The following is a 13,185-nucleotide window of genomic DNA, read 5'->3' as shown; positions in this document are numbered from 1 at the left end:
TATGATTTTAACATTTATTTGAAACGTCTTACTGTTTCTCAGTGAGTCTGCCAGTTCGTCCTGCTTCATTGTTCTCAGGAAGTCCAGTGTGATCTTCAGAAATGCCTCTCTTCTGCTCCTCCTCAGCTCTTCCTCTTCCCCATCAACCACCTCTTCAGACTTACCTTGGCTCTCGAAGCATTCTGGGTTATTAGTTCTCAAAACCTTCTGGAACTTCTTAAGCTCTTTCTTCAGATAGGCAAACATGTTCTCCTCGAGAAGCTGCAATTCAATAAAATTGACATAGGTACAAAATATTTATTAAAACTCTGACATTTGTAAAAATGTGCTTGTATTCTGTCTTACCAAGTCTTCCCTTGAGTCAGAAAAATATCCTATATCTGTTTCTACCGGAAAGCAGAATCCTTGCTAGTGATTCAGCTGCTGTCACAGTGTTGCAATCAAGGCGTATTCCTGCACTACACTGACCATTTAGCAGCTTGCCCATTCAAGTGCTGGAGATACCTGTGACAGCGTCTACTGCTGCTTTGATTGGTTAGTTGCAGGGGTAGACATTAAGGGTAAAATGTCACTGAGCCTCCGGGCCGGTGGAATTATATTACCACTGGCCCGGAGCATTCGTCCAAAAAAAATCGACTGATAATGAAGAAAATTAACACCTTTGTTGCCATAGTAATTTATGCAATAACTACATTACTACTTGTACTACAACATTTGAATCATCAGTTCTTCCTCATTTTCCTCAATTGTTCATATTTGGTTTATTAAAATAATGATATTGTGGTCATTGTTAAAAAATGTCTGCTATTATGATGAGTATTATTATTATTATTATTATAATGCGCTTTCTGCCTTCCTGTCAATAGGAGTTAGAAATGTAATAGCTATGTATTTGATTAGAACCTTCATTATCCTAATGGGACATTTCCCTATAGCGAAGACCTTTATATTTTCTACTCTTCACTTACTTGTCAGCATAGGTCGGCATTGATGTACAGAGCCGACAGAAGACCTTGTTTATATTGGCATCATATTGAGAGGTGCAGTGACGCGTCCTAAAACCAGGAAGTAAGCTGCTGGTTCCCTCGACAAAAAGCAATGGGATTTCTCCACAGGGTTTTGGAAAATAACTGGAAATAAGGTCTGTGGAAAACAAACCTGTTTGATAAATGCACGTTTTGTTCAGCCGGATAATCTCCACATGTCTACCCTACTTTTATAATTTTAGAATCATAAATCTAATCGATAGATTATAAAAGGGTTTTAGGACGCGTCACTGCACCCCTAGAATCCAACTCCATCGATCAAGCTGGCTGAAACTTTCTCTCCCTCTTCTTCTCATGCTCCCTGTCACTCTCCTTTAACTCCTCCGGTGACTTTATTTTATTTGAAGATTGTTTTTTGCCCGGTGCTTGGCCGGTTACCGCTGGTATTAAAAACATTTTGGCGAATGGTTAGGTGGCGCGATAGTCTGTAGGGAAGGAGCGCCTTCCCGCTCACGGCAGCCTGCTCGCACTGCGCTCCACAGCAAACAGCTGTTTGCTTTTCACCCAACAACGACAAGCGACTCATGAAACGCTATGTTGTAGCGTTAATAAACGAAACAATTTAACTAAATTGATAGTCAAAATACCAATACCACAGGACAATTCTTTTTTATAAAGCAATATTTTTAGTGGCCCGAGCGGGCAAGTGGAAAGTACGTTATGCTGGCCCGGGGTGTCTAAATAGTGCTTCCGGGCCAGCGGGCCATTTATAATGTCGAGCCCCGAGTTGGATTGTTTGACTTTGGTGTTTGGGTTGGCTCGGATTGACAAAAATCGCACAATAACACAAACCATCTAACCCAGGGGTCTGCAACCTTTTTGACCAAAAGAGCCATTTTGCTCCTTTTTTCCAAAATGTTTTGTCTGGAGCCGCTAAACATATTTTATAGCTTGATAGCTAATAAAGTTGTATTTATTGTTATATCAGACAAAAACTACAGTTTTTTTGCATTTATTAGGCTATTTATTACATTATATAAAACTGTTAACCTCTAATAAGAAACAAAGAACTCCTATAAGGAGAATTAAAAATAATACACAGGCCTACTTTTGCGACCACTATTGCGGTAAGCATGTTGTAACTTCCGGTTGTTGTTGTCATCTCCGGATATCCCGTGTGCCTGTTCTGTTGCTGATAGCTTATTATCTTAACTTAATCGATCGTTTTAAAATTCTTGATCACGGCAGCTACCTGACGTTGTAATCACACGTTACTACAGCTTAAGCACTCACAAACTCTCCTTCTCTTAGCGACTTTAACTCCACAGTTGCCTACACTCTTTTCGGGTTTGCTAACGGTAGCTACTTTAGCTTGATAGCTAGCCATGGCTCTTTCCCCACCCTCGGGGGCTATTTCCTGCTCTAACTGTCTCATGTTTGGTTACTCCCCTACCTCCTTTACTGGTACCGATACATGTGTTAAATGTAGTATAGTTGTTAGGTTGGAGGCGGGAATCATAGCCATAGAAGCCCGGCTCCGCATCTTAGAAAATAACTCAGCTATAGTAAAGCCCATGTTAGCCGGTGCGGACCGGCAAAAGGTAGCTCCTCTTAGCCGTCCCCCGGCAACTCCCGAGCAGCAGGGAGAATGGGTGACTGTTCAGAAGGGGCATAACGCGAAACCCGCAGGTCCCCACCAACCCGTTCACGTATCTAACAGATATTCCCCACTCAGCGAGACACCCGCTGAGAAGCCAACTCTGGTTATTGGTAGCTCTATTATGAGACACGTGAATTTAGAGACCGAAGCCTCCACAGTCACATGCATTCCGGGGGCCAGAGCGGGCGACGTTGAGGCGCATCTTAGACTGCTGGCTAAAAATAAACGTAAATACAGTAGGATTGTTATTCACGTCGGTGGTAATGATGTTCGTTTACGCCAATCAGAATGCACCAAACTTAATGTGGCGTCGGTGTGTAGTTATGCTAAAACAATGTCGGACACCGTAATCTTCTCTGGTCCCCTCCCCAATCTGATCAATGATGACATGTATAGCCGCATGTCATCATTTCAGCGCTGGTTGTCTTGGTGGTGCCTAGCAAACAATGTGGGCTTCGTGAATAATTGGACAGCCTTCTGGGGAAAACCTGGTCTGATTAAGAGAGACGGCATTCATCCTACTTTGGAAGGTGCAAATCTCATTTCGGCAAACATTTCAGGGCTCTGTGGACTTAATCCATGACAAACTGGAGTTGAGACCAGGAGGCAGAGTCGCAGTCTTACACGCTTCTCTGCGCTCTCTCCTAGGCAGTCATCCATAGGAATCCCGAACCCAATAAAATACCCAATATTAACGGTGTGTGTGTCTGCCCAAGGACAATTTAAGGTACAACCTAATAGAGGTGTCATACATAATAACCTAATAAAAGTAAATGTAACAACTACTACAGTGCAACAAAACAGGAAGATTAAATGTGGTCTCTTAAACATAAGATCTCTAGCATCTAAAGCAATATTGGTAAATGATTTAATATCAGATTATAATATTGATATATGCTGTCTCACTGAAACTTGGTTGAGACATGAAGAATATGTCAGCATAAATGAGGTCACTCCACCCAGCCATATCAATACTCATATTGCCCGAGGCACGGGCCGAGGAGGTGGAGTTGCAGCAATCTTTGACTCAAGTTTACTTATCAATACTAAACAAAAATTAAATTATACCTCCTTTGAAAGCCTCATTTTCAGTCTTACGCATCCGACCTGGAAAACTTTGCAGCCAATCTTATTTGTTACAGTGTACCGTGCACCAGGTCCTTATTCAGAATTATTATCAGAATTCTCTGAGTTTCTATCAGCTTTTGTACTTAAAACAGATAAAGTAATTATCGTAGGTGACTTTAATATTCATGTTGACGATGATAAAAATAGCCTTACTGTTGCATTTAACTCTATATTAGATTCTGTTGGTTTCTGTCAGAGTGTAAATAAACCAACCCACTGCTATAATCACACTCTTGACCTTGTTCTGACTTATGGTATTGAAATTGAGCAACTATTAGTCGAACCGCATAATCCTGCTTTATCTGACCATTTCTTAGTAACTTTTGAAGTACTGTTACTAGACTACAAAGCATTAGCCAAAAGCTCCTGCAGCAGAAACCTATCTGTTAGTGCTATAGCCAAATTTAAGGAAGAGATTCCACCAATACTTAACTCGATAGCATGTCTGCATGTAGGGGAGGAAACTTATACAAAATGTACACCACCCCAAATGGATCATGTTGTTGATAGTGCTACAGATGCGCTGCGAATAAAATTAGACTCTGTTGCTCCTTTGAAAAAGAAGAAAATAAAACAACATAGATTAGCTCCATGGCATAATGCCCAAACCCGCAAAATAAAGCAAAAGTCGAGACAACTTGAAAGGATATGGCGTTCCACTAAACTTGAAGAATCTCGTATAATTTGGCATATTACTCTCAATGAATATAAGAAAGCACTGCGTAAAGCGAGAGCAGCCTACTACTCTTCATTAATAGATGAGAATAAGAATAATGCAAGATTTCTTTTCAGCACTGTAGCCAGGCTGACAGAGAGCCGCAGCTCGACTGAGCCTTCTATTCCCATAGCACTCAGTAGGAATGATTTTATGTGCTTTTTTAACGATAAAATTGTTACTCTTAGAAACAAAATCAATGACCTCTTGCCTTTGACCAGTATAGTGTTATCAACAGCTCCCGGAAACGTAAGTTCTAATATTACACTAGATAGTAAACTAGAATGCTTTTCAGCCATAAACCTTGAACAATTAAATTCAATGATTCTCTCTTCTAAACCATCAACGTGTATCTTAGACCCGATTCCAACTAAGCTGTTAAAAGAAGTTTTTCCATTAATTAGCACTTCTTTATTAAATATTATGAATATGTCTTTATTATCAGGCTATGTTCCACAATCATTCAAAGTAGCAGTGATAAAACCGCTTCTTAAAAAGCACAACCTCGATCCAGAGGTTTTAGCCAACTATAGACCTATTTCTAATCTTCCGTTCCTCTCAAAAAATTCTTGAGAAAGCAGTCGCAAAACAGCTGTGTGATTACTTAAAAAACTATGATTTATTTGAAGATTTTCAGTCTGGCTTTAGAACACATCATAGCACAGAGACAGCTCTGGTTAAAGTCACAAATGACATTCTAATAGCCTCAGACAAGGGACTTGTCTCTATTCTTGTCTTGCTCGATCTCAGTGCTGCATTTGATACTATCGACCATGATATCCTATTGCAAAGACTAGAGCACTTAGTTGGCATACAGGGAACTGCTTTAGGCTGGTTTAGGTCCTATCTATCTGAACGCTCTCAGTTTGTACGTGTCAACGATGAATCTTCCATGCAAACCAAAGTTAGCCATGGAGTGCCACAGGGCTCAGTGCTTGGACCTATTTTGTTCACACTATATATGCTTCCGTTAGGCAATATTATAAGGAATCATTCTGTAAACTTTCATTGTTATGCGGATGATACTCAACTATATTTATCAATCAAGCCTGATGAAATTATTCATCTAAATAAAATTCAAGACTGCCTCAAGGACTTAAAAACGTGGATGACCTTAAATGTTTTGATGTTAAACACGACCAAAACTGAAGTTATTGTACTTGGCCCAAAGAATCTACGAAACAAATTATCTAAAGATATACTAACTATGGATGGCATTAATTTGGCCTCCAGTGAGACTGTAAGGAATCTTGGTGTTATATTTGATCAGGATTTATCCTTTAACACCCACATAAAATCAATTTCAAGGACCGCCTACTTCCATCTACGTAACATTGCAAAAATCAGGCATATCTTGCCTCAAAACGATGCAGAGAAACTAGTCCATGCATTTGTTACTTCAAGGCTGGATTATTGTAACTCCTTATTATCAGGGTGTACCAAGAAGTCAGTCAAGTCGCTTCAGCTGATTCAAAATGCTGCAGCTCGTGTACTAACCAGAGTTAGGAAAAGGGACCACATTACTCCTGTTCTGGCTGCCTTACACTGGCTCCCTATAGAACACAGGATAGAATTTAAAATTCTAATTCTCGCCTACAAAGCCCTTAATGGGAAGGCGCCATCTTACCTTAAAGAACTCATTATACCCTATTGTCCTACTAGGGCATTGCGTTCCAAGAATGCAGGGTTGTTGGTTGTTCCTAGAGTCTCTAAAAGTACAATGGGAGCCAGAGCCTTTTCTTATCAAGCTCCACTTTTGTGGAATCAGCTTCCAGTTTGTGTTCGGACGGCAGACACCCTATCCGTTTTTAAGAGTGCGCTTAAGACCTTCCTTTTTGATAAAGCTTATAGTTAGGGCTGATTAGATTCAGCCCCTAGTTTTGCTGATATAGGCTTAGTTTGTCGGGGGACATCTTACTTCTTCCTTCTCTCTGTCTATACCTGTGTACTCTCATGTTCCGATTAACCCAGCTTCCCCAAATGTCTTTCTTTTTGGTGTCTATATACGCCGGGATCCGGAGTCATGGATGATCCTGCGGTCCTGTGTCATGGATTGCGAGTCCTGGATCTTGAGTCGTGGCTGTGGTCCTGGATCATAAGTCCTGGATGGATATCCTCGTGGATTCATCTTCCTATTATACACACATGCATTTCCAAACATTTGGACTACCTATGTTGCAAATGGATTATCTTTTCAATTTATACACGGCATCTATTGCACGTCTGTCCGTCCTGGGAGAGGGATCCCTCCTCTGTTGCTCTCCCTGAGGTTTCTCCCATTTTTCCCTTTAAACTGTGGGGTTTTCTCTGGAAGTTTTTCCTTGTACGATGTGAGGGTCTAAGGACAGAGGGTGTCGTATTGTCATACTGATATTCTGTACAAACTGTGAAGTCCACTGAGACAAATGTAACATTTGTGATATTGGGCTATATAAATAAACATTGATTGATTGATTGATTGATTGATAAAATAAATTAAACACAGCACTTGGGGAGTCCTCTGCACATTTGAAGGACATTTTTTTTTATTAAAATGGGCCCACTTTGAAATAAATAAAACATATAGCTGCACACTAAAACGAGTTAAAGGTAGGTAGGTAAGAATGGAGAAACCAGCTTGAGTGCGCTCGAATTAGAAAAATACACAACCGGAAAAAATATGCCTCTTCCTTCAGACTTCCTCACAGAGCCCCTCCTCCAACACACACGAACGCGCACATGACCAATGAGGGCACGAGATAAGTTTGTGCACAGATGGAAGGCTGACAGGCAGGTAGGCCATCCAGTTACTTTAGCCGGGCCGGCTCAGATGATTGGTCGTGCTTTTTACAGCGCTCCAGCTTCCAGAGATTAATTTGTGTATGTATTTATTGTCAAAGCATTTAATGTATTCATTGCTATCGGTACGTTAAGAGCATTCCATGGAATATAACAAAGTGTTTTCTGAAATAAATGACATACCCCATTGAATTATGACTGAAGATCGTCAGCTGTCTTCCTCTCCCGTGTTGTTCCTCGATACGTAAAGGCTGCAGCACCGTTGACAACTTCTCTCTAGATATCAAACATACCGGTAAACCAGCATCGTTTGCTGTGAAAGCATATAACTCTGTCCACACAGAATTAAATCCTGTGATCCTCCGGTACTTTTATTTGATTTATCCATAGTTCGCTCATCAAGCCGGGGGTCAGGTTATTCGCCTCCAATAAAAGGCGTTCGCGCGGGACCGTAGCAGGATGTGACGCATATTTTAGTTGATCTAATTAAAACCGTTTTGTTTTTTATTTATGTGTCACAGTATCACCTCAAAATACAAGATACGAAACATTTTCAACCGTGCAACAAAATATAAATAGTCCTACAAATACTTTGATTTTATTTCCTTCTTATTTTTGTCTAACCTCCGGCCCGGTGGAATTGTATTATCACTGGCCCCACCATTGTAACCACTGGCCCGGAGCATTCGTCCAAAAAAAATCGACTTATAATGAAGAAAATTAACACCTTTGTTGCCATAGTAATTTATGCACTAACTACATTACTACTTGTACTACAACATTTGAATCATCAGTTCTTCCTCATTTCCTCAATTGTTCATATTTGTTTTATTAAAATAATGATATTGTGGTCATTGTTAAAAAATGTCTGCTATTATTATGAGTATTATTATTAGCATTATTAGTATAATGCGCTTTCTGTCTTCCTGTCATTATCAGGAGTTAGAAATGTAATGGTTATGTAATAGATTAGATTAGAACCTTCATTCTCCTAAACTGCTGGGACATTTCCCTAAAGGCAATACCTTTTATATTTTCTACTCTTCACTTACTTGTCAGCATAGGTCGGCATTGATGTACAGAGCCGACAGAAGACCTTGTTTATATTGGCATCATATTGAGAGGTGACGCGTCCTAAAACCAGGAAGTATAAGCTGCTGGTTCCCTCGACAAAAAGCAATGAGATTTCTCCACAGGGTTTTGGAAAATAACTGGAAATAAGGTCTGTGGAAAACAAACCTGTTTGATAAATGCACGTTTTGTTCAGCCGGATAATCTCCACATGTCTACCCTACTTTTATAATTTTAGAATCATAAATCTAATTGATAGATTATAAAAGGGTTTTAGGACGCGTCACTGCACCCCTAGAATCCAACTCCATCGATCAAGCTGGCTGAAACTTTCTCTCCCTCTTATTTTCATGCTCCCTGTCACTCTCCTTTAACTCCTCCGGTGACTTTCTTTTATTTGAAGATTGTTTTTTGCCCGGCGCTCGGCCGGTTACCGCTGGTATTAAAAACATTTTGGCGAATGGTTAGATGGCGCGATAGTCTGTAGTGAAGGAGCGCGCTCCCGTTCACGGGAGCCTGCTCGCGCTGCGCTCCACAGCAAACAGCTGTTTGCTTTTCACCCAACAACGACAACCGACTCAAAACAATTTAACTAAATTGCTTGTCAGAATACCAATACCACAGGACCATTTTTTTTTTTTAAACCAATATTTTTAGTGGCCCGAGCGGGCAAGTGGAAAGTACGTTATGCTGCCCAGGGTGACTAAATAGTGCTTCCGGGCCAGTGGGCCATTTATAATGTCGAGCCCTGAGTTGGATTGTTTGACTTTGGTATGCCAAAGGAGTCCGGTGGCTTAAAACAGAGCATAAATAACCGCTTCAGTTCCCCAACTGAACGTTTATCGGACGGCAATGTAAAGCAATAAATATTCTAAATATAACTTCTGTTTGCAATTCACTTGCTAACACAAGAAAAACAATTAAGGTCAATGAAACGTACCTAGAGGTTCTGATCACTCCTCCAGTGTCTGCTCTGATTCTTGCACAACATGTCGACGCCCGGCGATCCCCATCCCACCCTGCCCCCCCGCCCAGAAAACCCTCTCCTCCCAGCGGTCCAAACCCCTGTTGTTAGCCTGTGTGCTCATATTCAGATTGTTGCTAACTTGCGTTGGCAGCAGTTAACATTACCAGTAAATAACCGATAGTTGAAGCGGAGTTTCTAGAGGACATCAGAGGAAACCCCAGGAAACATTTAATTCATTAAATATGATGCAATTTTACTAAAGTGAACTTAATGCCGATAATCTTACAATCTTTGCACAGGAGACGTCACGACTCGCACTTCAACATTACATGCAACGTGCAGGAACATGCGTTTGGGCCGCAGAGTGGGGCTGAGAGAGGCACCTTTCTCCCTATTACAAATCAGTGTAGCATCAACATAACTTTGTACTTTCTCCAAACTGCAACATCTACTGTACTGCATGGATATAAGAACTCTACTTCAAACAATCCAACATATCACATTAAAGGTGAGCATGTTTACACACCATGAATATGGAGTCCAACTCTGTATGAACCTCTGAAGTTTCCTGTTGATCCCTGGGGAGAAAAAACTCATTAGTGTTTGATTTAAGTCAAACAAACACTGAAGAAAAAAAGGTGACTCTATAAACAAAGTCAAAAGGATTAAAGCTTGTTAATGGTACATGAAAAAAAAGGTGTTTCAAGGTAGAACATTAACTAACCGTAGCCACCAGATGCCTGTACTACGAATCCAGTTCAACATACCCTGGATCTGTTTGAGTAATCTGGCTTAACTAACCCAAAACAAACGCGCTCTCGCTAAGCGGTCCTACGACGTTAATTATCAACTCGGTAACTCAAGCAAGGGTTTGTCTGTCCGGCACAGTGGGCGTTCACATGAAAGGGGCGGGGTTAGCAACATTCGACCAATCACAAACATGGACAAGCGTACTGACAGCGCAGCGTCATACTTCCTGAATGAAAAGTCAACTATAATATTAGACATATGAAGAAGTTAAACTTTTAACATCCATGACTTAAACACTTTATCCAGGATCAAAGCCACATAGCTGCACCTGCAAGGTGAATACAACTGGTAAAATAAAAAGTGTTTGAATGCGTACATTAACAGGTTTATGATATCACTGCCCCGTCTAAAACACGATCTGACTTTAATTACATTTGACTCGAGTGTTTCGTCAACTTAATGTGTTGCTTAAAATAATACTTCTGCATACAGTATGTGACACTGTGAGTGTTGCACGGCCAGATACGTCTCAAGAAGCTGACTCAGATCAGGAGATATATGATATATTATGATGTGATATGAATGATAATGGGACACATCGACGTCTGCACTCACAGTGCCGCGGACTGTACTTAATGTTACTCTGATCCGGTTACTTATGTTGTGGCAGATATTTAAGTAAGCTTTCTTAACGCTAATGTTATAATAGTCAGATTGCTCTGAGGATGGGAGGTGATATTCTATTAATGTTCACGTTCACACAGTCAGTTGCTAACCTGCTGACCAATCAGAGCTCAGTGTGCGGAGTTTAAAGCTATCAAGTCATATTACAGGAGAAAGGAAATACAGTTTAAACTGCCGTTGCAGAAAGGCCGAAGGCCGACTTTGAGATAAGTAGGGGGAGCCGCATATTTGTGTCACACAAATTAGAAATGTTGAGTTTCTGTCAACAAAAGTTCTTGAAATAAATAATAGTCATTGTTCATTACAGCTTCTGAATATTTGTTTTATATTTGTGAATATTTCTGGGTGTTGCCATCTGTACGTGGCGGCGCTGCATTCTTTACGCTACCTACGTTGCTATCGTTACGGCGGCGTATTTGAAATGTTCATATTGATATTTTTGTAACTCTGGCTTTGGAATACAAAATATGGCGAAACGAAAACAGCCAAGCCTCGCAGCTTTTGGATTCACAAGCAAAGAAGCGAAGGAGTCTAAAAATGACAACGTGAACGGAACAACTTTTAGTTGGCCGGCTGTAAAAGGCGTTAAGGTCGAGTTTGACAGTTCCACACCGAGGGAGAGGCCTGCCGATGCGGAGCGTGAAGAGGCTTCAACAACGTATAGTATATATACAAAGTATATTGATCTCCCTGCCGCTCGCAGAAAAATCCACCGGAGTGCACCTTTCACAAGAGTGGATTCAGAGAAAAGTCAGCAGTGATCAACAGAATAACCTGCGGAAAAAGATTTATATAAGCACCATAAGAGCCAGGCAAACGAAAAAGCGATCGAGATTTCGGAGATGAGAAAAAAAGATGTCCTACCAAACAAGGTATTGGCAATCAATGTTGATCTAGTGCAGGAAACATATACATCTTTCAGGTCTGCCATATGAATGCCAAAAAATAAATAAATAGGGCTCCCCCGAAAGCAAATGGGAATAATGTATTTATGCTGTAAATAATGTATTTATGTTGTATTTGTTCTTAAATGTCTTTTGCTTTTAATCTGTAAAGCACTTTGAATCGCCACGTGCTGAAAAGTGCTATATAAATAAAATTGTCTTGCCTAATTCGAACACTGGTTCCATGGTCAGACTTCTCGCACTGTTTGTAGTTTGTATTTCTCACCATAGCTATTGCATGAGCTGCGCTGCATTCATGTTTACAGAGAGCATAGTCGATGTGTTTCCAGTCCCTGTAACCATGGCGACTGAATCTTCTACGCCGGTCCCACTTCTCACACATTTTACAAAACACACTGTCCTTGCTAATGCTATACTCAAAGAATGTGTACTTGTCATACCAGTGGGCAGCAAAGCTCCTTTTCCTTTGTCCGAAAAGTGTCTGAGGGTAGGCTACTTTATGAGCTTTGGCTGTGTAGCCGGGTCATCTGGCTGATAGGTCCGGCACTGGGATGCTATTTTCTGTTATCCTGCAACGGGTGCTACGTCCCGCAGAGGGACTAAGCTCAGCGGGGGCAAAACATTAAATACACTCTCGTCTCTCTTAGGCGGCAACTGCTGTGAAGATGATGAGTGTGGTGGTTCCGGCGGCGGCGACTCTGTTCTTACTCTTGAAAAAAACCTGAACATCGATTGTTGTGACATCGTTAGTGAGTGCGGTATATTTTGTGTGTGTGTGTGTGTAGTACACTGTCCCCCTTCATCTGCGCGCGCCCACGAGACGTTCTACGATGTGTTTGCTCGCGCTTCCACTATGAGTTCGGTCCATTTTACGTTGCCTGATTACGTTAATTCATGTTGCTTTTTTTTAAAGGGAAACACATGTTTGCTCTTATTTTATTATGTAATTGTTAGTTTTGATAATCAAAACTAAAAATGTTGGAAACTATATGTTCGCCCAGTCATTTTTTATCAATGAATGGGTGGGCCCAGTGACAGAGTGGGTGGGCCTAGGCCCAGTAGGCCCACCCATAACGCCGCGGCTGGTCTCAGGGCTTCTTAATATTTAAAAAACTATGAATGTGTCATACCCTCCTAACTGGAAGAAACTCAGCTAACTGATGATATGAACCATTTTTACCGAAACAAAACACAAGTCTCACAAGAAGGGTCTAAATGAGCCCTGAGCGAAAACATGCTAACGCACTTAGTACAAAACTCTAGGTATAAATCGATCGATGTACTTATCGGATCTGCACAAACAAGCTTAGCTAACATGCTGAGATTCCACAGATTATAGAAATATAAGTATCATCACTGAGCGATAAGAACTTGCAACAGGGGAAGCAAATACAGACAACACACAACGTAGCTTTAGGTAGTAAAACACGGAGATATGCTCACCTTAGCTGTTATTCTGATCAAAAGTTGTGTTCAATGGCATTAAAACGATAAAAACGCGGCTGAAGGTTAATCCATAGGTTAATCCAATGTGTCTGTGT

The 13,185-nt window shown here is 40.9% G+C and overlaps 1 protein-coding gene and 1 long non-coding RNA gene across 2 annotated transcripts in view; one reads left to right on the top strand and one right to left on the bottom strand.

Moving 5' to 3' along the window:
- LOC307047694 (NLR family CARD domain-containing protein 3-like) overlaps window positions 1–13,185 on the bottom strand; it is a 38,711-nt gene that overhangs the window by 7,317 nt on the left and 18,209 nt on the right. Inside the window, exons 5-6 of the mRNA XM_079694811.1 lie at window positions 9,832–9,883; window positions 33–261 (exon numbers count right to left, since the gene is read on the bottom strand). Coding sequence (XP_079550937.1) covers window positions 33–261; window positions 9,832–9,883 — 281 coding nt within the window. The remainder of the gene's footprint in view (window positions 1–32; window positions 262–9,831; window positions 9,884–13,185) is intronic.
- The window catches only part of LOC307012876, an 85,828-nt gene continuing 82,537 nt past the window's right edge, over window positions 9,895–13,185 (top strand). Inside the window, exon 1 of the long non-coding RNA XR_013800751.1 lies at window positions 9,895–10,550. This is a non-coding gene — a long non-coding RNA (uncharacterized lncRNA). The remainder of the gene's footprint in view (window positions 10,551–13,185) is intronic.

The sequence above is a fragment of the Notothenia rossii genome (assembly GCF_949606895.1).
Source record: "Notothenia rossii genome assembly, chromosome: 7".
In the NCBI taxonomy this organism is placed as follows: Eukaryota; Metazoa; Chordata; class Actinopteri; order Perciformes; family Nototheniidae; genus Notothenia; species Notothenia rossii.
Note: the sequence above shows the minus strand (reverse complement) of the source record. Positions and strands in the feature narration are given on the sequence as shown.